Here is a 25566-nt window from a genome sequence, read left to right on the forward strand (position 1 = left end):
CCGCTCCTAACCTGTCTCACTGGGTCATACAGTACTGCTCCTAACCTGTCTCACTGGGTCATACAGTACCGCTCTTAACCTGTCTCACTGGGTCATACAGTACTGCTCCTAACCTGTCTCACTGGGTCATACAGTACTGCTCTTAACCTGTCTCACTGGGTCATACAGTACCGCTCTTAACCTGTCTCACTGGGTCATACAGTACCGCTACTAACCTGTCTCACTGGGTCATACAGTACTGCTCCTAACCTGTCTCACTGGGTCAAACAGTACTGCTCTTAACCTGTCTCACTGGGTCGTACAGTACTGCTCTTAACCTGTCTCACTGGGTCATACAGTACCGCTCCTAACCTGTCTCACTGGGTCAAACAGTACTGCTCTTAACCTGTACTGTACCGCTCCTAACCTGTCTCACTGGGTCAAACAGTACCGCTCCTAACCTGTCTCACTGGGTCGTACAGTTCCGCTCCTAACCTGTCTCACTGGGTCAAACAGTACCGCTCCTAACCTGTCTCACTGGGTCAAACAGTACCGCTCCTAACCTGTCTCACTGGGTCGTACAGTTCCGCTCCTAACCTGTCTCACTGGGTCAAACAGTACCGCTCCTAACCTGTCTCACTGGGTCGTACAGTACTGCTCTTAACCTGTCTCACTGGGTCATACAGTACCGCTCCTAACCTGTCTCACTGGGTCATACAGTACCGCTCTTAACCTGTCTCACTGGGTCATACAGTACCGCTCCTAACCTGTCTCACTGGGTCATACAGTACCGCTCCTAACCTGTCTCACTGGGTCATACAGTACCGCTCCTAACCTGTCTCACTGGGTCATACAGTACCGCTCCTAACCTGTCTCACTGGGTCATACAGTACCGCTCCTAACCTGTCTCACTGGGTCATACAGTACCGCTCCTAACCTGTCTCACTGGGTCATACAGTACCGCTCCTAACCTGTCTCACTGGGTCATACAGTACCGCTCCTAACCTGTCTCACTGGGTCATACAGTACTGCTCCTAACCTGTCTCACTGGGTCATACAGTACCGCTCCTAACCTGTCTCACTGGGTCATACAGTACCGCTCCTAACCTGTCTCACTGGGTCACACAGTACCGCTCCTAACCTGTCTCACTGGGTCATACAGTACTGCTCCTAACCTGTCTCACTGGGTCATACAGTACCGCTCTTAACCTGTCTCATTGGGTCATACAGTACCGCTCTTAACCTGTCTCACTGGGTCAAACAGTACTGCTCCTAACCTGTCTCACTGGGTCGTACAGTACTGCTCCTAACCTGTCTCACTGGGTCATACAGTACCGCTCCTAACCTGTCTCACTGGGTCATACAGTACCGCTCTTAACCTGTCTCACTGGGTCAAACAGTACCGCTCCTAACCTGTCTCACTGGGTCGTACAGTACCGCTCTTAACCTGTCTCACTGGGTCAAACAGTACCGCTCCTAACCTGTCTCACTGGGTCGTACAGTACCGCTCCTAACCTGTCTCACTGGGTCAAACAGTACTGCTCTTAACCTGTCTCACTGGGTCGTACAGTACTGCTCTTAACCTGTTTTACTGGGTCGTACAGTACTGCTCTTAACCTGTTTTACTGGGTCGTACAGTACTGCTCTTAACCTGTCTCACTGGGTCGTACAGTACTGCTCTTAACCTGTCTCACTGGGTCGTACAGTACTGCTGTTAACCTGTTTTACTGGGTCGTACAGTACTGCTCCTAACCTGTTTTACTGGGTCGTACAGTACTGCTCCTAACCTGTCTCACTGGGTCGTACAGTACTGCTCTTAACCTGTTTTACTGGGTTGTACAGTACTGCTCCTAACCTGTCTCACTGGGTCATACAGTACTGCTCTTAACCTGTCTCACTGGGTCGTACAGTACTGCTCTTAACCTGTCTCACTGGGTCGTACAGTACTGCTCTTAACCTGTTTTACTGGGTCGTACAGTACTGCTCCTAACCTGTCTCACTGGGTCGTACAGTACTGCTCTTAACCTGTTTTACTGGGTCGTACAGTACTGCTCCTAACCTGTCTCACTGGGTCGTACAGTACTGCTCTTAACCTGTCTCACTGGGTCGTACAGTACTGCTCTTAACCTGTCTCACTGGGTCGTACAGTACTGCTCTTAACCTGTTTTACTGGGTCGTACAGTACTGCTCTTAACCTGTTTTACTGGGTCGTACAGTACTGCTCTTAACCTGTCTCACTGGGTCGTACAGTACTGCTCTTAACCTGTCTCACTGGGTCGTACAGTACTGCTCTTAACCTGTTTTACTGGGTCGTACAGTACTGCTCTTAACCTGTCTCACTAGGTCAAACAGTACCGCTCCTAACCTGTCTCACTGGGTCGTACAGTACTGCTCTTAACCTGTCTCACTGGGTCGTACAGTACTGCTCTTAACCTGTTTTACTGGGTCGTACAGTACTGCTCTTAACCTGTCTCACTAGGTCAAACAGTACTGCTCTTAACCTGTTTTACTGGGTCATACAGTACTGCTCTTAACCTGTTTTACTGGGTTGTACAGTACTGAACTCACCCAATGCTCTACCCTTCTCTCAACACATCGCGTCAGCTCTGAACTGACTTGCCATTAAAAAGTACATGGAGTGGAAGGGATGGAGTGATGAAGTGAAGGAATGGACGGATGGAGGGATGAAATGGTGCCATGTCATTAGAGAGAATGCCTGGCTGGCAGAAATAGTGCTGACATTCCAGTCCGGCCCAGTGAGGGTGAGTTATAGTCCCTTGGTCCCAGTGAGACAGGTTAGGAGCAGTACTGTACGACCCAGTGAGACAGGTTAGGAGCAGTACTGTTTGACCCAGTGAGACAGGTTAGGAGCGGTACTGTGTGACCCAGTGAGACAGGTTAGGAGCGGTACTATACGCCCCCTCTCGACTCACATACACTGGGAATCAATGTCCCCCTGACCACGATACCAAGGACTGGTCCCCCTGCAGGGTGGGTTTATTACAACTGACCTGTTAATATGTGTGTGTGTGTGTGTGTATGTGTGTGTGTGTGTGTGTGTGGGGAGGCAGCTGGAGGGCAGGCTATTAAATCTTCATTGCTGCTTCCTTTCGACACTCTTCATCAGATATTCTCGTGACATTCAGAGTCAGAGTCAGAATGACCTCAGTGTCACAGAGAGAACAGTCCCACTCTGCAAAAACTGTTTGAATCAACATTGTTTCCACGTCATTTCAACCCCAGAAATCTATGTGATGACATTGAATCAACGTAAGGGCATTTGCTCTTGTTTTCACCCAACTGTTCACCTATATCCAATGACCTGGTGACATTTTCTCGTTGATTTCACATTAAATTCACGTTATTATGAACCAAATGACAGTTTTGGTTGAGTTGTAAATCAAGTGTAAATCAAAAGTAGATGATGAACTGACGTGTGAGCCCAGGGGGTGTCTGCTTCATTCACCTGCAGCAAGATGCTTCAAAGTAATGTGTTTACAATTCATGTTTCAGTGTCCTCCATTGTCTTATTGTCAGAGAGTGCCAATCAGTCTGCACTGGAAGGTGGACAGAGTACACTGTGTAGGAGTGATGTCCACTGGGTCTCGTCTTCTGACACCTGACAGTGGGCTCTGTGGCCATGTTGTTCGGCCAGTCCTGTCTCTGGGAAGTGTCTGTCTCTGGGTCTCCTTGTATGTTCCTTCCTATTTATGGTTCTCTCTTAATGTTCTTTTGGAAGAATTCTGCTGTCGAGCAAACTCTTCCTTCCCTTTTCTCTTTCCATCTCCATCCCTCTTTCTCACCTCTTTCAATCCCTCTATCTCTCTCTCCTCCTCTCTCCCCTCTCTAAGCAGCCAGAGGGGAGAGGCAGCTCTGCAATGCAGACACAGCAACAACCTCACTTTCACTGACCAATCACAGCCAAGCAGGGTATGAGTGATAGCAGCATCAACCAGTCACAGAGAGAACAGCCTCAGGAGTCCGCCAGAGAGAACAGCCTCAGGAGTCTGCCAGCGAGAACAGCCTCAGGAGTCCGCCAGCGAGAACAGCCTCAGGAGTCTGCCAGCGAGAACAGCCTCAGGAGTCTGCCAGCGAGAACAGCCTCAGGAGTCTGCCAGCGAGAACAGCCTCAGGAGTCTGCCAGCGAGAACAGCCTCAGGAGTCCGCCAGCGAGAACAGCCTCAGGAGTCTGCCAGCGAGAACAGCCTCAGGAGTCTGCCAGCGAGAACAGCCTCAGGAGTCCGCCAGCGAGAACAGCCTCAGGAGTCTGCCAGCGAGAACAGCCTCAGGAGTCTGCCAGCGAGAACAGCCTCAGGAGTCTGCCAGCGAGAACAGCCTCAGGAGTCCGCCAGCGAGATACAGAGATATCCAGAGGACTAAATGACAATGACAGAGAAAGAGATCAGAGAGAAAGAGAGAGTGAGAGAAAAGGTAGAACAGACAGAAAGAGAACGATATAGAAAGAGACATGGTTTCCCTGCTTGATCACTGCCCGTTGTGAGTCCTCTCATTGGAACTCTTCTTACTCAGCAGCTGGCTGAGATCCACCAGCTCCCCCAGCTCTCCTCTCCCCAAGGCCCCTCTCAGCTGAGACCTGCCCGGCCCGGGTGTGTGGTGCTGGGCCACGTACTGCTGGCCTTTGATGGTGGGCATGGAGGATGGAGGTACAGGGACCATGCCCTGGCTGCTGAGGATGTAGCCTTCCTGGGGAGGCCAGCGGAGTGGCAGGGGCTCCCCAAACTCCATAGGGGCACTGGGGGCTGACACCACCCTCCTCCTATCCGGAGAATCCTGGGGGGTCATGGGGTACACGTACTCCCCTGCCGACTTACGAAGCGCCGACTTTGGTGTCCCACTTCTGCCCTTCTCCCCCCGGGGCTTGCTCAGGCACACGTAGTGCTGGCGAGGAGTCTCCCCTCCTCTTCCTCGCTCCTCACCCCCGTGCCTCCCTCCTCCTCCCCCCTGAAATAGTCTGGTGGTCAGGTAGACAGCGGTGGAGGGGTGTGGGGGGCAAGGGAGAGGGCAGGGAGACGCCAGCCCCATGGTACTCCCTCCCAGGTAGGTCTGGCTGTTATCCCACCCCCCTGATCCAGAATCAGACAGCCTGAGCCCGCGTCTTTTCTGCTGGGGCGTGTGCTCCGGAGTAGGCAGGAACCCTGGGTCCAGCTCCCCTGACTTCCCCCAGCCGTTGGGCATCACAAACAGGGTCTCGCCGCCCTGAGAGCAGGGTCTATCGCCTCCTCCCTGACGGGTCACACTGAGGACCGATCCCCCCATCACTCCTCCTGACGTCAACATCCCCCTCTCCTGACGCTGGATAGTGGACTGGGGTGTATTGTTGCCGTGGCGACGGTTGCCAGGCTTGTGGGCCATAATCCAGCAGACAGCCAGGCCCGAGAGCGCCGCACCGATGGTGAAGGCTGAGACTGCAGATGCCACCAGCAGGTTGAGGGAGACCAGGCTCTCCGGCTCGATCAGCAGACTCTGCTGTATGACACCTTTAGGGGAGAGAGAAGACAAGAGAAAGGGATCACAAGGCTAATCTCGGACACCTAGAACTAAAGTCTTGTGTAACTGCATCAGATGCTCGATTAAGTTCTTAGGGGAGACGTGTTAAGTCTAACGAGACTAGATAAATCCCCACCCCACTCAATGAAAACTGTCAGACAGTTTCGGCCAAGCTATGGGCCAAATGTCACCTCCCATTTGGAAATTCAAAACGATGCGAGCACCTGTGAAATTGTGATTTGTCCAAATGATCAGTGACAAAGAATCAGCGTACCAGAACAAAGTTCCTTGCTAGTCGTTGTATCCCAGAGTCGACAGATGCTACTACCATTTCCATTCCGTGCATCTGTCCCCGAGAGATAAGGCTAATGGCAAGAGAGAATATAAAAACGCTTAACATTAAACCTGTGTATTCATTCTCCTTTATAAATCTCTCCACTTTTGTTATTGTCACATTTTTAGATGTTTTATCCTTCAGAACCTAAACATTATTTGCCTGATGTCAAGGATTATATTGCTATATTGTATTACCCAAGAGCTTAATCTTATTCTCTATTACCGTAATCTACCATAACATTTCATAACGGCAACAGATAAGCATCACCTTTCCTTTGTCCTTAACCAGTGTTTTCTCCAGCACAGCCTTGGGGTTCTGCTGGCTAGGCTGAAAGCAGCACTAGTCATCAGTAAAGACGGGAAGACAATAAAACAGACCAACTCTTCTCAGTGTTCTGTAATAAGGAGAGCTCTGGGCAAGCCAGTGAGTTTCTCCCTAAAACACGTCATATATTTCAGTTGATGATTTCCACCACTCGAATCACTCCCATCTGCACATGTCTGTCCTGGACCTAGTTCTGGTTCTATGCTTCCACCACTCTCCATTAAACAGCCCGACTCTGCAGTAAACAGGCCTATATCCGGGTTAGGAAGCTAAAGCTCTGCAACTAGAACAGATCAGGTTCTAAAGAGTGATAAATAACAAATGAGATTGCAATGTTCTGGCAAAGGAATGTATTAATTGCAGGTTAGAGGTTATAGATGTATGATAGATATTATAGATGGGATATTATGGACTTTGTAGTTTGGAACATATTTCAGGTTCTATAAAATAGATGAGGTTGTAATGTTCTGGAATAAGAACACCCCCCAGATTATAGATCTGTGATAAAACAGATTATATTGCAGAGTATAATTGGAGTTGGAACATATTTCAGGTTCTATAAAATAGATGAGGTTGTAATGTTCTGGAATAAGAACACCCCCCAGATTATAGATCTGTGATAAAACAGATTATATTGCAGAGTATAATTGGAGTTGGAACAGATTGCAGGTTCTATAAAATAGATGAGGTTGTAATGTTCTGGAATAAGAACACCCCCCAGATTATAGATCTGTGATAAAACAGATTATATTGCAGAGTATAATTGGAGTTGGAACATATTTCAGGTTCTATAAAATAGATGAGGTTGTAATGTTCTGGAATAAGAACACCCCCCAGATTATAGATCTGTGATAAAACAGATTATATTGCAGAGTATAATTGGAGTTGGAACAGATTGCAGGTTCTATAAAATAGATGAGGTTGTAATGTTCTGATCTGTGAAAAACAGATTAGATTGAACACCCCCACCCCCAGATTATAGATCTGTGATAAAACAGATTAGATTGCAGAGTATAATTGGAGTTGGAACAGATTGCAGGTTCTATAAAATAGATGAGGTTGTAATGTTCTGGAATAAGAACACCCCCCAGATTATAGATCTGTGATAAAACAGATTAGATTGCAGAGTATAATTGGAGTTGGAACAGATTGCAGGTTCTATAAAATAGATGAGGTTGTAATGTTCTGGAATAAGAACACCCCCCAGATTATAGATCTGTGATAAAACAGATTAGATTGCAGAGTATAATTGGAGTTGGAACAGATTGCAGGTTCTATAAAATAGATGAGGTTGTAATGTTCTGGAATAAGAACACCCCCCAGATTATAGATCTGTGATAAAACAGATTATATTGCAGAGTATAATTGGAGTTGGAACAGATTGCAGGTTCTATAAAATAGATGAGGTTGTAATGTTCTGGAATAAGAACACCCCCCAGATTATAGATCTGTGATAAAACAGATTATATTGCAGAGTATAATTGGAGTTGGAACAGATTGCAGGTTCTATAAAATAGATGAGGTTGTAATGTTCTGGAATAAGAACACCCCCCAGATTATAGATCTGTGATAAAACAGATTAGATTGCAGAGTATAATTGGAGTTGGAACAGATTGCAGGTCCTGGAACAGTTTGCTGATGAAAAGCAGAGACATCCTAATTGAGACAGAGACAGATTTGAGGAGTGTTTGTTAGGAGTCCATAAACGTATCAAAGTTAAAGACGTTCTCTTATGCCCTGCCAGAAGCTCAGTTTTGAGTGCTGTGCACAGTTTGGTCCTCATTTCTGTTTTGTACATATTTTTCTGGCAAGTACTTGTCAAACTGTAGCAGACAGTCGTTGACAGCAGAACACTGGCTCAGAATAAGTCTCAGTCCCGTGGGCTTTAATTCGCTGATCAAGGACGTTCACTCCTTTGTCAGCCAATCAAAATGCATTTATTGTCATGCTGGGAGGCTTCTGACAGACACTAATCTTAGGAGAGGGAATTCAAGCCCTGACATTTCACACTAGCTAATCCCATTAATGACGGACTGAAAAACATTGCAATTTTCTGTCACCACTGTAAATGCAAATACAATACACACATAATCACAAACAACCAATATAAATTAACGGTATGTATAATTATTGTGATAGGTTGGAGTCATTAAAACTCGTTTTTCAATCACTACACAAATGTCTTGTTAACAAACTATGCTTTTGGCAAGTCAGTTTTTCCAACAATTGTTTACAGACAGATTATTTCACTTAGAATTTACTGTATCACAATTCCAGTGGGTCAGAAGTTTACATACACTAAGTTGACTGTGCCTTTAAACAGCTTGGAAAATTCCAGAAAATTATGTCATGGCTTAGAAGCTTCTGATAGGCTAATTGACCAAATTTGAGTCAATTGGAGGTGTACCTGTGGATATATTTCAAGGCCAACCTTCAAACTCAGTGCCTCTTTGCTTGACATCATGGGAAAATCAAAAGAAATCAGCCAAGACATCAGAAGAAAATTGTAGACCTCCACAAGTCTGGTTCATCCTTGGGAGCAATTTCCAAACGCCTGAAGGTACCACGTTCATCTGTACAAACAATAGTACTCAAGTATAAACACCATGGGACCATGCAGCCGTCATACCTCTCAGGAAGGAGACGCCTTCTGTCTCCTAGAGACTAATGTACTTTGGTGCGAAAAGTGGAAATTAATCCTAGAACAACAGCAAAGGATGTTGTGAAGATGCTGGAGGAAACGAGTACAAAATTATCTATATCCACAGTAAAACGAGTCCTATATCGACATAACCTGAAAGGCTGCTCAGCAAGGATGAAGCCACTGCTCCAAAACCGCCATAAAAAAGCCAGACTACAGTTTATAACTGCACATGGGGACAAAGATCGTACTTTTGGAGAAATGTCCTCTGGTCTGATAAAACAAAAATAGAACTGTTGGCCTTAATGACCATCGTTATGTTTGGAGGAGAAAGGGGGAGGCTTACAACCCGAAGAACACCATCCCAACCGTGAAGCACACTGTGGCAGCATCATGTTGTGGGGTGGATTGCTGCAGGAGGGACTGGTGCACTTCACAAAATATATTGCATCAGGAGTTAGGAAAATTATGGGGATATATTGAAGCAACATCTCGAGACATCAGTTGCAAATGGGTCTTCCAACCTGACAATGACCCCAAGCATACTTCCAAAGTTGTGGCAAAATGGCTTAAGGACAACAAAGTCAAGGTATTGGAGTGACCATGACAAAGCCCTGACCTCAATCCCATAGAAAATATGTGGGCAGAACTGAAAAGTAATGTGCGAGCAAGGAGGCCTACAAACCTGACTCAGTTCCACCAGCTCTGTCAGGAGGAATGGGCCAAAATTCACCCAACTTATTGTGGGAAGCTTGTGGAAGGCTACCTGAAATGTTTGACCCAATTTAAAGGCAATGCTACCAAATACTAATTGGAGTGCGTGTAAACTTCTGACCCACTGGGAATGTGATGAAAGAAATAAAAGCTGAAATAAATCATTTTCTCTACTATTATTCTGACATTTCACATTCTTAAAATAAAGTGGTGGTCCTAACTTACCTAAGACAGGCAATTTTTACCAGCATTAATTGTCAGGAATTGTGAAAAACTGAGTTTAAACGTATTTGGCTAAAGTGTATGTAAACTTCCAACTTCAAATGTATGTGCACTGGGGATGTGATTGGGTTTTTAATTGATGTCACGACAAAGAAAAACGGTACCTTGCAAAAACAAACATTTTCATTAAATATGTTGCCATAGACATTCCCTTACATCAGCATTTGAATTTGTTCAATGTGCATTAAAGGGAAATGTCTAATGTTTTCAACTTCATATTCATCATCTGCAGCACCACCCCAACATTAACATATGTGATAATTGTGCATTATTTAGGTTTTGTAAGTAAAACAGATAGAGGAAGATAAGTGTTTCCAATGACATCATTGGTGTGCATCATGTGATTTTAACGAATTATGAGAAGGCATTTGGGTGGCAGGTAGCCTAGTGGTTAGAGCGTTGGACTTGTAACCAAAAGGTTGCAAGATTGATCAAATCCCCGAGCTAACAAGGTAAAAATCTGTTGTTCTGCCCCTGAACAAGGCAGTTAACCCACTGTTCCTAGGCCTTCATTGAAAATAAGAATTTGTTCATAACTGACTTGCCTAGTTAAATAAAGGTAAATAAAATAATTAATTGCCTACTAGTTGTCTACTAATTGGTTGATGGCATTGGAAACACTTATCTTCCTCTATCTTTTAAATATAAAACAAAGAAACAGCCATTATCAAATATGTTGATGTTAGGGTAGTGCTGGAGATGATGAAAGTGTAGTTTTGAAATGACCCTTTAACATCTGTGTCGCAAACTCTTGTAATGTATGATTATGCCACTAGGTGGAGCATGCTTATGTCACTAGGCAGAGCATGATTATACCACTAGGTGGAGCATGAAAATGGCATTAGGTGGAGCATGATTATACCACTAGGTGGAGCATGATAATGGCATTAGGTGGAGCATGATTATACCACTAGGTGGAGCATGATTATACACTAGGTGGAGCATGATTATACCACTAGGTGGAGCATGATAATGGCATTAGGTGGAGCATGATTATACCACTAGGTGGAGCATGATAATGGCATTAGGTGGAGCATGATTATACCACTAGGTGGAGCAAGATTATACACTAGGTGGAGCATGATTATGCCACTAGGTGGAGCATGGTTATACACCAGGTGGAGAATGATTATGTCACTAGGTGGAGCATGATTATGCCACTAGGTGGAGCATGGTTATACACCAGGTGGAGCATGATTGTATCACTAGGTGGAGCATGATTATGGCATTAGGTGGAGCATGATTATACCACTAGGTGGAGCATGTTTATGGCATAAGGTGGAGCATGATTATACCACTAGGTGGAGCATGTTTATGGCATTAGATGGAGCATGTTTATGGCATTAGGTGGAGCATGATTATACCACTAGGTTGAGCATAATTATGGCATTAGGTGGAGCATGATTATACCACTAGGTGGAGCATGGTTATACACCAGGTGGAGCATGATTATGTCACTAGGTGGAGCATGATTATGCACTAGGTGGCGCATGGTAATGCCACGAGGCGGAGCATGGTTATACACTAGGTGGAGCATGATTATGCACTAGGTGGAGCATGGTAATGCCACTTGGTGGAGCATGTTAATGCCACTAGGCAGAGCATGGTTATACACCAGGTGGAGCATGATTATGTCACTAGGTGGAGCATGATTATGCACTAGGTGGCGCATGGTAATGCCACGAGGCGGAGCATGGTTATACACTAGGTGGAGCATGATTATGCACTAGGTGGAGCATGGTAATGCCACTTGGTGGAGCATGTTAATGCCACTAGGTGGAGCATGATTATACCACTAGGTGGAGCATGGTTATACACCTGGTGGAGCATGATTATGTCACTAGGTGGAGCATGATTATACCACTAGGTGGAGCATGATAATGGCATTAGGTGGAGCATGATTATACCACTAGGTGGAGCATGATAATGGCATTAGGTGGAGCATGATTATACCACTAGGTGGAGCAAGATTATACACTAGGTGGAGCATGATTATACCACTAGGTGGAGCATGATAATGGCATTAGGTGGAGCATGATTATACCACTAGGTGGAGCATGATAATGGCATTAGGTGGAGCATGATTATACCACTAGGTGGAGCAAGATTATACACTAGGTGGAGCATGATTATGCCACTAGGTGGAGCATGGTTATACACCAGGTGGAGAATGATTATGTCACTAGGTGGAGCATGATTATGCCACTAGGTGGAGCATGGTTATACACCAGGTGGAGCATGATTATATCACTAGGTGGAGCATGATTATGGCATTAGGTGGAGCATGATTATACCACTAGGTGGAGCATGATTATGGCATAAGGTGGAGCATGATTATACCACTAGGTGGAGCATGTTTATGGCATTAGGTGGAGCATGTTTATGGCATTAGGTGGAGCATGGTTATACCACTAGGTGGAGCATAACTATGGCATTAGGTGGCGCATGGTAATGCCACGAGGCGGAGCATGATAATACACTAGGTGGAGCATGATTATGCACTAGGTGGAGCATGGTAATGCCACTTGGTGGAGCATGTTAATGCCACTAGGCGGAGCATGGTTATACACTAGGTGGAGCATGATTATGCACTCGGTGGAGCATGGCAATGCCACTAGGCGGAGCATGGTTATACACTAGGTGGAGCATGATTATACCACTAGGTTGAGCTCAATTATGGCATTAGGTGGAGCATGATTATACCACTAGGTGGAGCATGGTTATACACCAGGTGGAGCATGATTATGTCACTAGGTGGAGCATGATTATGCACTAGGTGGCGCATGGTAATGCCACGAGGCGGAGCATGGTTATACACTAGGTGGAGCATGATTATGCACTAGGTGGAGCATGGTAATGCCACTTGGTGGAGCATGTTAATGCCACTAGGCGGAGCATGGTTATACACTAAGTGGAGCATGATTATGGTAATGCACTAGGCGGAGCATGGTTATACACTAGGTGGAGCATGATTATGAGGTGGAGCATGGTAATGCCACTTGGTGGAGCATGTTAATGACACTAGAGGTTATACATGGTTATTATGCACTAGGTGGAGCATGGTTATGCACTCGGTGGAGCATGGTAATGCCACTAGGTGGAGCATGATTATGCTATTAGGTGGAGCATGGTAATGCCACTAGGTGGAGCATGATAATGCCACTAGGCGGAGCATGATTATGCTATTAGGTGGAGCATGGTAATGCCACTAGGCGGAGCATGATTGTGCAATTAGGTGGAGCATGATAATGCCACTCGGTGGAGCATGGTAATGCTATTATGAGGAACATGATAATGCCACTTGTTGGAGCATTACAATGCCACTCGGTGGAGCATGGTAATGCTATTAGGTGGAGCATGGTAATGCCACTCGGTGGAGCATGATAATGCTATTAGGTGGAGTTGAGTGAAAGAAAGAACAGAGCTACAGGGTAAAGGCAAGGTACCTACCATCACAGTCTCCAAGATGGGAGAAGTTGCCGTACTCACTGTCTTGTTGAAAAGGAAGCCTGTAATAGAACAAACATAACAGATTATCAGACTGACATCTACAGTTGAACACACAATCAATTGGATGAAGCTACAGGGAGCTGTCTCACCGTGTGCCTGGTCTGAGGAAGGAGCAGGTGCTGCCTCTGGTCCAGCCACAGTAGGGATCTCTGGAGGTCAGACAGCTCCTATACACGCACACACATGGAGATCTGATCAGCCTAATGGAGATGGTTGAGATGGTCTGTGTGTGTGTGTGTTTTACTCACTTCATGCAGCGTGAGTGTAGGTGGCAGCGTGCTGTGGGCAGTCTGACCAGACAGGAAGTGAAGGCCAGCAGCAGAGTGTGACTTGGACGATCCAGAGACAGAAACAACAACTGTCTGGCCTGGACAGAGTCCTCTCCACATCTAGAGACAGAGAGAGGGATGGAGATGGGGAGGGATAGATGGAGGGATGGATGGATGGATGAAAGGAGAGAGGGATGGAAGGAAGGAGAGAGGGGTGGAAGGAGAGAGGAAAGAGGGAGGGAGAGAGCGAGAGAGAGGCAGTGAGAGAGAGAGAGAGAGAGAGAGAGAGAGAGAGAGAGAGAGAGAGAGGAGAGAGAGAGAGGAGAGGGAGGGAGGGAGGGAGGAGAGCGGGAGAGAGACAGTGAAAGAGAGAGAGAGAGAGAGAGAGAGAGAGAGAGAGAGAGAGAGGGAGGGAGAGGGAGGGAGGGAAGGAGAGATGGAGATGGGGTGGGATAGATTGAGGGAGGAGGGATGGAAGGAGACAGGGGGAGAGGGATGGAAGGAGGGAGGAAAGAGGGAGAGAGGGAGGGAGAGAGGGATAGAGGGAGGGGTGGAGGGGGAGAGATAAAGGAAGGAGAGAGGGTGAGAGGGATGAAGGAGAGATAGAGACAGATACAGAGAGACAGAGAAAAAGAGATCCTTAGAGTATTTTCATTGATTTCTATTGTTACAACAGAGTAATGTAGGTATTCACATCAGGGTGATCACATCAGAGAGACTTTGAAAACAATGCAGCAACAAAAGCATTGTGAGTAGAACAGTTAATCTCCTCAATAATGACCTGACAAAACACCGGACTGCAGCGAACACAAGGGATCGTGGCCAAACTCCCTTCCTGTACTCACTTCTCAGGGTTGAATCCCTCCACCTCCTCCAGAAACACACTGCTGTGTGTGGGAGAGTTTTCTCCGCTGGGGAGGATGAGGAATTTCAGGACGGTCCCTCGCGTGGAGCCCAGGAACAACACTGTATGGTTCCTATGGGGACCAGCCTCTGTGTCCACCACCATTGCGGTCAACTGGTACCTGGAGAGCGAGACCGATGGAGAGAGAGAAATAGAGAGAGAGAGAGAGAGAGGAGAGAGGGAGTGAGGGAGGGAGGGAGCTCAATTTCAGAACGTAGGGCAAACAGTGAAAAATCAGTGGTAGCCATGGGTATCCTTAGCCATACCTGCCCATAGTCTTGACAACCCAAGGTCTGTGCCCAACCAAGGGTATGGTCTCGTCCATCAAGGGATGAGTCTTTACAAAGTTCAGCACTTCATCCGGCAGAGACTTAGATGAGCTAAACGGAGACCCCTGCACCGCACAGCCACCCGGCCTACAGAGAGAGGAGACGGTCCAAAAAAAGATCAGAATCAGGAAAAACCAGTCAGTTACACAGTCAATATCAGTACAAGTCCAATGTACTGCATACCTGGGTTTGGGCACAAGCTCATCAGGCACGGGTGTCCAGATGGATTCTGGAGATTTCTGCTCCTTGAATCTTCCCTCAAACACCCTGGCCAACTGCTGCATGTCAAACACACACACTGCAGACCCCGGGATACTGAGAGAGAGAGAGAGAGAGAGAGAGAGAGAGAGAGAGAGAGAGAGAGAGAGAGAGAGAGAGAGAGAGAGAGAGAGAGAGATGGAAGGAGGGAGGGAGGGATGGAAAGAGGGTAAGGTGATTAAATACGTATCAGAAAATGGGGGGGGGGGGGTGCATTCATGTATGATTGGGTGTGACGTGTGTGTGTGTGTGTGTGTACCTGTTGGGTGGTGTCGAGAACAGTCCCAGTATGACGTCTCTGCCGTTCATGTTGAGTATGGGGCTGGTGGCGTGGAGCAGGTTGAAATAGAAGTGGGAGTCTCCTGGGACAGAACAGTTCAGTCTGGCCTTCAGGAACGATGTCCACTGTTTCTCCAACACCCTCTGAGAGCCCCCCATGTCCCCTTTGCACACCCGCGCCACACGAGATACCATCACCTGCACACACACACACAATAAGAGGCAATGCACTGTATAATGTGCAAATCCCATGGATTCTGTCCACCTTATCCCCTCAAGGAGGTGGAATTCCGTTTGTGTGTGTGTGTGTGTGTGTGTGTGTGTGTGTGTGTGTGTGTGTGTGTGTGTGTGTGTGTGTGTGTGTGTGTGTGTGTGTGTGTGTGTGTGTGTGTGTGTGTGTGTGCGTGCGTGCGTGCGTGTACCTTCTCTAGGTGATGGAACTCCATGGCCATTTCTCTGAAGAAGAAGTAGACGTGAGGCCCCCACTCAACTGCACTCACAAAGAAGGGTTCTGAGAGACAGAACAGGGATATGCCGTTACACACACGTACAAGCACGCACATACAAACCGTTACACACAGACACACACACACACCCCTTCCACACATATTACAGATGAATCCCTCAGGGAGCTCACCAACACAGCTCCATATTTACACCTCTGTACCAGCAAGCAGCACATCAATATGGTCGCCGCTCTCTGGGGTCAGCCATTAAGCATTCATGTCCGGTTTAATTTATCATCAGTGCCAAGGACAGAGCAGTTATTTATTCATCTCTGTCTCTGTCTCTGACCTCCAGGGTTCCACACTATGTTTTACTCTGAAGGAGATTTTATGTCCAAGATCCGTTGGTCTTGTCCTCTCTGATTTGACAGAAAACAGTACATCTAACCTAGCACCTACAGCAGGGTTCACCAACTGGCAGGCTGCAGGCCGAATTTGGCCCCCAGATGGTTTTATTTAGATGTTTTATTTAAATAATAATAAACATCGTTGGACATAAAATAGTGTATAAACACCAGGAAATATTTTCCCGTGTATTCCCACGCATAATAGACAGAGACATAGTACAGTGCCTTAAGAAAGTATTCATACCCCTTGACTTTTTCCATGTTTTCTTGATTAAATTTAGATTAGTTATTTTTGTCACTGGCCTACACAAAATTCACCCAACTTATTGTGGGAAGCCTGTGGAAGGCTACCCGAAACGTTTGACCCAAGTTAAACTATTTAAAGGCAATGCTACCAATGTTAAAGTGGAATCATATTTTCATACATTTTCTAAAATTAATTATGAAATTAAATGAAAATCTGAAATGTCTTGAGTGAATAAGTATTGAACCCCTTTGTTATGTTAACCTTACATAAGTTCAGGAATAAAAATGTGCTTAACAAGTCACATAATAAATTGCATGGACTCATTCTGTGTGTAATAATAGTGTTTAACATGATTTTTGAATGAATGGCTCATCTCTGTACTCCTCCGTTGAGCAGTGCATTTCAACCACAGATAAAACCGCAAAGACCAGGGAGGTTTTCCAGTGCCTCGCAATGAAGAGAAGCTACTGATAGGTGGGTAAAAATAATGAAGCAGACATTGAATATTCCTTTGAGCATGGTAAAGTTATTAATTACATAAAGATACAGGCGTCCTTCCTAACTCAGTTGCCGGAGAGGAAGGAAACCGCTCAGGGAACTCAGCAAGAAGCCAATGGGGACTTTAAAGCGGTTACCGAGTTTAATGGCTGTGATAGGAGAAAAATGAGGATGGATCAACAACATTGTAGTTACTCCACACTGCTAACCTAAATTACAGAACAGAAAAAAATAATTCAAAAACATGCATCTTGTTAGCAACAAGGCACTAAAGTAATACTTCAAAAAATGTGGCAAAGCAGGTAGCTTTTTCTACTGAATACAAAGGTTTATGTTCTGGGGAAATCCGAGAGAAACCCTGGTTCACTCTGCTTTCCTCCAGACACTGGGAGATGAATTCACATTTCAGCAGGACAATAACCTAAAACACAAGGCCAAATATACCCTGGCGTTCCTTACCAAGAAGACACTGAATATTCCTGAGTGGTAGTTTTGACTTAAATCTGCTTGAAAATCTATGGCAAGACCTGAAAATGGTTGTCTAGCAATGATCAACAACCAATTTTAAAGAACTTTAAGAATTTGAAATGAATAATTAGCAAATGTTTGGCACATTCCAGGTGTAAAAAGCCCTTAGAGATTTACCCAGAAAAACATACAGCTGTAATCTCTGCTAAAGGTGCTTCTACAAAATATTGACTCAAGGATGTGAATACTTATAGTTGATGTCGGAGGTTTACATACACTTAGGTTGGAGTAATTAAAACTCATTTTTCAACCACTACACAAATTTCTTGTTAACAAACTATAGTTTTGGCAAGTCGATTTGGACATCTACTTTGTGCATGACACAAGTAATTCTTCCAACAATTGTTTACAGACCGATTATTTAATTTATAATTCACTGTATCACAATTCCAGTGGGTCAGAAGTTTCCTGTGCCTTTAAAAAGCTTGGAATTGGAATTCCAGAAAATGAGGTCATGGCTTTAGAAGCTTCTGATAGGTTAATTGACATCATTTGAGTAAATTGGAGGTGTACCTGTGGATGTATTTCAAGGCCAACCTTCAAACCCAGTGCCTCTTTGCTTGACATCATGGGAAAATCAAAAGAAATCAGCCTAGACTTCAGAAAAAAAACTATAGACCTCCACCAGTCTAGTACATCCTTGGGAGCAATTTCCAAACGCCTGAAGGTACCACGGTCATCTGTACAAACAATAGTACGCAAGTATAAACTCTGTGGGACCACGCGGCCGTCATACCGCTCAGGAAGGAGACGCGTTCTTTCTACTAGAGATGAACGTACTTTGGTGCGAAAAGTGCAAATCAATCCCAGAACAACAGCAAAGGACCTTGTGAAGATGCTGGAGGAAACAGTTACAAAGGTATCTATGTCCACAGTAAAACGAGTCCTATATCGACATAACCTGAAAGGCATCTCAGCAAGGAAGAAGCCACTGCTCCAAAGCCGACATAAAAAGCCTTAAAAAAAGCCTAAAAAGCGTAAACTACGGTTTTCCAGCTGCACATGGGGACAAAGATCGTACTTTTGGAGAAATGTCCTCTGTTTTGATGAAACAAAAATAGAACTATTGGCCATAATGACCATCGCTATGTTTGTAGGAAAAAGGGGGAGGCTTGCAAGCCAAAAAACGCCATCCCAACCGTGAAGCACACTGTGGCAGCATCATGTTGTGTGGGTGCATTGCTGCAGGAGGGACTGGTGCACTTCACAAAATAGATGACATCATGAGGAAGGACAATTATGTGGATATATTGAAGCAACATCTCAAGACATCAGTCTGGAAGTTAAAGCTTGGTTGCAAATGGGTCTCCCAAATGGACAGTGACCCCAAGCATACTTCCAAAGTTGTGGCAAAATGGCTTAAGGACAACAAAGGCAAGATATTGGAGTGGCCATCACCAAGCCCTGATCTCAATCCTATAGAAAATGTGTGGGCAGAACTGAAAAAGCGTGTGCGAGCAAGGAGGCCTACAAACCTGACTCAGTTACAACTACCTGAAATGTTTGACCCAAGTTAAACAATTTAAAGGCAACGCTACCAAATACTAATTGAGTGTATGTACACTTCTGACCCACTGGGAATGTGATGAAATAAATAAAAGCTGAAATAAATAATTCTCGCTACTATTATTCTGACATTTCAAATTCTTAAAATAAATTTGTGATCCTAACTGACCTAAGACAGGGAAGTTTTACGAGGATTAAATGTCAGGAATTGTAAAAAACTAAGTTTAAATGTATTTGGCTAAGGTGTATGTAAACTTTCAACTTCAACTGTATGTAAATTAGATATTTATGTAATTACTTTTCTATTATTTTGCTAACATTTCTAAAACATGCTTTCACTTTATTGTGTATTGTGTGTAGATGAGAGAATATTTTTTTGAATTCAGACAGTAACACAACATAAAGTGGAATTAACACAACAAAATGTGGAATAAGTCAAGAGGTATGAATACTTTCTGAAGGTACTGTATGTGATCATATACAAATGGAAGCAAGGTTTGAAATTATTATGTTTGTTTCAGAAATTATATCTGTTTGGCCTTCTTGCGGTGAATTTGCAATCTACATTTTTTATTTTATTATGTTCCGGCCCCCCAACCATCCACTCAAGAAACAATTGGCCCGCAGCTGAAGTATAGCTAGTCCATACAGCTTTAATGTATCCACTCCTAGGATATAAGGATTTAGATAGGAAAGGTAGAGTGGTTGGTTTAGCCTGCAGTGTTTATGTGATCTTAGCAAACATTGGGAGTCCTTCACCTGTGGAGAAGGGTTCGGCCCATTCACTCACATGCAAGCACGTAATCTCAGTGTACCTCTGAACCATTTGGAGTCGTGTTTGACAGTGCGAAGAGCGGGGCTGTCGCCTAGGCTACGATAGATCACAGCATCAATCGCCAGGAAGTCTGTTACAGTACCAGTGAAGAGACTGCCCTCTGATAGAGAGAAAGAGATAGAGGGAGAGAGAGAGAGAAAGAGAGAAAGAGAGAGACAGAGAGAGAAAGAGATTGACAGAGAGAACAAGAGAGAGAGAGAAAGAGAAGAAAGAGAGAGAGAGAGAGAGAGAAAAGAGAGAGAGACAGAGAGAAAGAGAGAGAGAGAGAGAGAGAGAGAGAGAGACAGAGAGAGCAAGAGAGAGAGCAAGAGAGAGAGAGAGAGAGAGAGCAAGAGAGAGAGACATACAGACACAGAGAGTGAGACAGAGATAGAAAGAGAGAACACACAGAACATGTATTTATCCTGAGTACAAGCACAGTCAAGTTCCTCCTCACAGCTCCAGTCTAGATTGATTTTCCATCTGAATGATTTCCCCTGAACATTACAGTCCTAGTAAAAATACCTATGTCATTACTTCCTGATATATTGAAAAATAATGAAAGTTAGAAAGAAAGAAAGAAAGAAAGAAAGAAAGAAGCTACTGTACCTGCGAACAGAGCCACGTTGGCGTGTCTGGGGTCATACGGGCAACGAGCCATCCCGCTGACCGTCTCTCCCACCATCTCCAAAGAGTCTCTCTGTAACACACACAATTGTCCATATGAACACGTACACACATGCCAATAAAGCTTAATTGAATTGAATTGAATAGACAGATACTCACAGTGTAGTTGGCACACAAAGGGTTGAAGGCATTGGTTCCACACACAAACAGTCCCTCGTGTCGACTCAACACCACCTTGATGAAGTTACGACACTCCTCCTGAACAAAGAGATAAGAAAGGATGAGAAATGACGGGAGAGTCAGAGAAGTACTGTAAGTGTGTGTGTGTGCGCATACAAGTGTGTTCATCTTTCAAACCCACTCCTCAAAGGGTTAGGCAGAGAAATAAGTTTGTCATATCCATATGACAAAAGTAATCAATAAATACTCCTTAGTGTACATACATGTAACAGAGTTAAGAATATATCGAATGCTCAGCTAGCTTGAAATGTCGCTGATGGAGCCTTTGTATGGCTTAATCGGTTTGCATGTTGTGAAGGAGGGCGGTCACGTGTGTTGAGAAGCAGAGGATGACTGGTTCGAGCCCAGTATGGGGCAGTCGGACAGCGGAGGTAGCAAGCTGTTAGCAGTACACTGACCCTGGTACATAGGCTACTTCATGGCTGGAACTCAGTATGCTGAGCTGGCTGAACTAAGCCATGGCTTAGGTGAAAACAACCACTCAGGAAAGCCTCAAGGACATTACACACAACACACTGTTCAGCTGTATCTATGAGTTTTAAAAGGGAGGTACTGTTTAACTCTACACATCTTCTAGCACGAGCTCCCATGGGGTTCATCATGGGAGCTAGAAGAATCTCTCCATGTTCTAGTCTCTCTCTCAATTCAATTTAAGGGCTTTATTGGCATGGGAAACATATGTTAACATTGCCAAAGCAAGTGAAGTAGATAATAAACAAGATTCAAATTAACAATAACAGTAAACATTACACTCAGAAGATCCAAAAGAATATAGACATTTCAAATGCCATATTATGGCTATATGAGTGAAGGAAGCAGGAGCGACTGAATGTTTCTCTCACTCTAATGGGAGATACCTAGTCAGTTGTACAACTGAAATGCATCTTCCGTATTTAACCCAACCCCTCTGAATCAGAGAGGTGCGGGGGAAGCCATAATCCACATCCATGTCTTCGGCGCCCAGGAACACTGGGTTAACTTCCTTGCACAAGGGCAGAATGACAGATTTTGACCTTGTCAGCTCAGGGATTCGATCCAGCAACTTTCGGTTACTAGTCCAACACACTAGGCTACCTGCCTTCCCAGTGTGTGTACATATATTGATTACTTTAGTTGTTTTAAAGTTATCTTTGTCTCACAGTCACTAAGCATGTATATGGGTGGTGTGATATTTGAGGTTGTTTTTCTCGAAGGCAAAACCAGCGTGTGGGGCTGGTTGCAATGGCCACTTAGTCTGCGGCATGGAGTAAAGATCCCTGCTACGGCAGGATGTTCCGTGGAAGAACGTAGCTCGGCTGTTGGCGCTAGCATTGGGTAAAATCAGCCTCAAGTGTAGTGATATTCGTAGATTCCACTGAAAAGTTGAATTTGATAGTTGCGAGTGGTGTTGTATTACGGAATACACAGACGTCGGTATTTCATTTTATGAATCCGGCGAAGAAAGTTATACTTTGAAACGTGCCGCCATTCGAGCGAGTTATCTCGTCATGGTCAACTTGTATCTACAATTTTTTAAAAAATGTTATTTTTGGATGCAAATCTCCATTGCTGAAACATGTCGTGTCTCATATGAGACAAGTGCACAATCTTTGTACAGAAGGATACTGACCAACTTAATTTAGCTTTCAGTTTTAATATTCACAGATTTTATTGTGTTATACGCTTCTACTAAATAAATGAACAGCTTTGGCTGCGGATGAGGGGCATTTGGAACGTTATTGTCCCGAGAACGCTCGCACAGAGCCCGGTTGCAGCTCGAGCGGTGATGCACCATCGCGAAGGGATGAACACGTACAGGGAGAAGGTGGGCAGATTTGATGGGAAATGTAGGAAAGGAGAGTAGTGGCTACGGGGGAAATTGTGGTGGATCAGAGTAAAGAGAGAGGGTGAATAGCCAGTGTGACTGCGACTGGGGTCGCTGAGTCGGTGCTGGAAAATGAAAGTGGAGTTCAAGAGGAGTTTGAGACAATGGAAAATGAAGCAGCTGTTTTCAAAGTGCCCAGGATTAAGAGGAAGAATTTAAGGGGTGATGAAGGTAGACATTGATAAATCAGTTGAGGATAAACAGATAGTAGAGATGGCGGGTTTTCCTCTGACGAGGATAGGGAGTGAGTCATTTTACGCATCACAACAAAATAGCGAGATAAATGGGGTGGAAGGGAGGTGGTATTGGGATTGATAAAATAATTTCTGAAATTGACTAAAGGGAAGAAAGTGATTTAAATTCTAAAGGAAATGGAAAAGTTCAGTCGCAGCCTTAACTCTGTAATGTTCACTGTCTCTTCCTATGTATTTCTTTTCTCAGCCATGAGCAGTTTTAAGATTTCTTCTTCATTGAAAAGGAAGTTATGTGGCAAAAGGAGTGTGTGGAGGGGAGCAGTGGTGTTTAGTCATAAAAGCTAAAAACGTGGGGGTGTGGTTATCCTGTTCTCAAAAGGGGTTTTGCCTTTGTCATATGAGGTTGAAGAGGTAGTTGAGGGGAGTTTATTAAAAGTTAGAGTGAGGTATGAAAACATCACTATGTGTTAAATAAATGTATATGCCCCAGTGGTGGCAGTTGAGAGGGTATGTTTTTTAGAGACATTATCAAATACCATTGAGAAATGTAACACTGAGGATAATTTACTTCTTGCTGGGGATTTTAACTGCACAGTCAGTGATTAAGATAGAAACCACAAAACCTCAAGGACTTTTTAAAAATGCCTTATTGTAATGCATGAACTGTGTGATATTTGGTGGAGCCAACATGAAGGCACGAGACAGTACACATGGGCCCATGTGAGAGAGAGAACACCATCTCTCTGGCCAGGTTAGATAGGTTTTATTGTTTTGAGCATCAATCTCAGGTCTGTAAATCAAGTGTAATAACCCCAGTGGGATTTTCTAATGTTTGTTTATCAAATCAAATCAAATTGTATTAGTCACATGCGCCGAATACAACAGGATAGCGAGACCTTAAAGTGACTTACTTACAAGCCCCTAACCAACAGTGCAGTTAAAACAAATATGGCTAAGAAAAAGAGATAAAAGTAACAAGTAATTAAAGAGCAGCAGTAAAATAACAATATACAGAGGGGGCACTGGTTAGGTGAGGTAGTATGTACATGTAGGTAGAGTTATTAAAGTGTTCTAAGGTGTACCAGTTAAGTGAGGTAGTATGTACATGTAGGTAGAGTTATTAAAGTGTTCTAAGGGGTACCAGTTAAGTGAGGTAGTATGTACATGTAGGTAGAGTTATTAAAGTGTTCTAAGGTGTACTGGTTAGGTGAGGTAGTATGTACATGTAGGTAGAGTTATTAAAGTGTTCTAAGGGGTACCAGTTAAGTGAGGTAGTATGTACATGTAGGTAGAGTTATTAAAGTGTTCTAAGGGGTACCAGTTAGGTGAGGTAGTATGTACATGTAGGTAGAGTTATTAAAGTGTTCTAAGGGGTACCAGTTAGGTGAGGTAGTATGTACATGTAGGTAGAGTTATTAAAGTGTTCTAAGGGGTACCAGTTAGGTGAGGTAGTATGTACATGTAGGTAGAGTTATTAAAGTGTTCTAAGGGGTACCAGTTAGGTGAGGTAGTATGTACATGTAGGTAGAGTTATTAAAGTGGTCCAAGGGGTACCAGTTAGGCGAGGTAGTATGTACATGTAGGTAGAGTTATTAAAGTGTTCTAAGGGGTACCAGTTAGGTGAGGTAGTATGTACATGTAGGTAGAGTTATTACAGTTACTATGCATAGACGACAACAGAGAGTAGCAGTGGTATGGGGGGGGGGGGGTAATGCAAATAGTCTGGTTAGCCATTTGACTAGATGTTCAGGAGTCTTATGGCTTGGGTTAGAAGCTGTTTAGAAGCCTTTTGGACCTAGACTTGGCGAGTCTTTAACACTTTTAGAGGTCCTGGTTGACAGGAAGCTTGGCCCCAGTGATGTACTGGGCTGTTTGCACTACCCTCTGAAGTGCCTTGCGGTCGGAGGCCCAGCAGTCCTACTGTGTTCCCGGCAGGCAGATAGGGGACAACATTCCCCCATTCTGAATTTTTGGGACGTCTCTCGGGCCATTGGGTTGGATGCTGGTCTAATTTGAATTGATCAGGAAAAGGCATTTGACCGAGTTGAACATCAATACTTATGGCACACTTTTGAGATATTTTTAGTTTCAGCTCTGGTTTTATTGCCATGATCAGGGTGATATATGGTGACATTGAAAGTGTGCTGAAATTGAACGGTGGCTTGAGTGCTCCTTTTAAAGTATGTAGAGATTTTAGGCAGGGGTGTTCTTTGTCAGGAATGATATATGCAACCTTTATAGAGCCACTACTAAATAGCATTAGACATCACATTGAAGGGGTTTTCAGAGGATACTCCTCCTATTCGTCTCAGCCTATGCCAATGCTATTTTAGTGAAAAATCAGGCAGAGGTGGATAGTTTGAGTCTCATGTTTTTTTCCCACCTTTATTTAACCAGGTAGGCTAGTTGAGAACAAGTTCTCCTTTGCAACTGCGACCTGGCCAAGATAAAGGACAGCAGTTCGACACATACAACAACACAGAGTTACACATGGAATAAACAAACATACAGTCAATAATACAGTAGAAAAAAAATAAAAGCCTATATACAGTGAGTGCAAATAAGGTCAAATAAGGGAGTTAAGGCAATAAATAGGCCATGGTTGTGAAGTAATTACAATAAAGCAATTAAACACTGGAATGGTAGATGTGCAGAAGATGAATGTGCAAGTACAGATACTGGGGTGCAAAGGAGCAAGATAAATAAATAAATACAGTATGGGGATGAGGTAGTTGGATGGGCTGTTTACAGGTGCAGTGATCTGTGAGCTGCTCTGACAGCTGGTTCTTAAAGCTAGTGAGGGAGATAAGAGTCTCCAGCTTCAGTGGTTTTTGCAGTTCGTTGGCAGTCATTGGCAGCCG

General features: G+C 44.5%; 1 protein-coding gene across 1 annotated transcript in view; it reads right to left on the reverse strand.

The window, feature by feature from the left end:
* Positions 1–3180: 3180 nt before the first annotated feature.
* LOC135510677 (semaphorin-6B-like) overlaps positions 3181–25566 on the reverse strand; it is a 37215-nt gene continuing 14829 nt past the window's right edge. The window contains exons 5-16 of the mRNA XM_064931779.1: positions 20567–20665; positions 20390–20480; positions 19782–19901; positions 15757–15845; positions 15315–15532; positions 14981–15112; positions 14735–14884; positions 14410–14589; positions 13544–13684; positions 13385–13462; positions 13236–13294; positions 3181–5477 (exon numbers count right to left, since the gene is read on the reverse strand). Of these exons, the coding sequence (XP_064787851.1) occupies positions 4465–5477; positions 13236–13294; positions 13385–13462; positions 13544–13684; positions 14410–14589; positions 14735–14884; positions 14981–15112; positions 15315–15532; positions 15757–15845; positions 19782–19901; positions 20390–20480; positions 20567–20665 (2370 nt within the window). The 3' untranslated portion in view covers positions 3181–4464. The remainder of the gene's footprint in view (positions 5478–13235; positions 13295–13384; positions 13463–13543; positions 13685–14409; positions 14590–14734; positions 14885–14980; positions 15113–15314; positions 15533–15756; positions 15846–19781; positions 19902–20389; positions 20481–20566; positions 20666–25566) is intronic.

This window comes from Oncorhynchus masou, chromosome 3, assembly GCF_036934945.1.
Source record: "Oncorhynchus masou masou isolate Uvic2021 chromosome 3, UVic_Omas_1.1, whole genome shotgun sequence".
Lineage (NCBI taxonomy): Eukaryota > Metazoa > Chordata > Actinopteri > Salmoniformes > Salmonidae > Oncorhynchus > Oncorhynchus masou.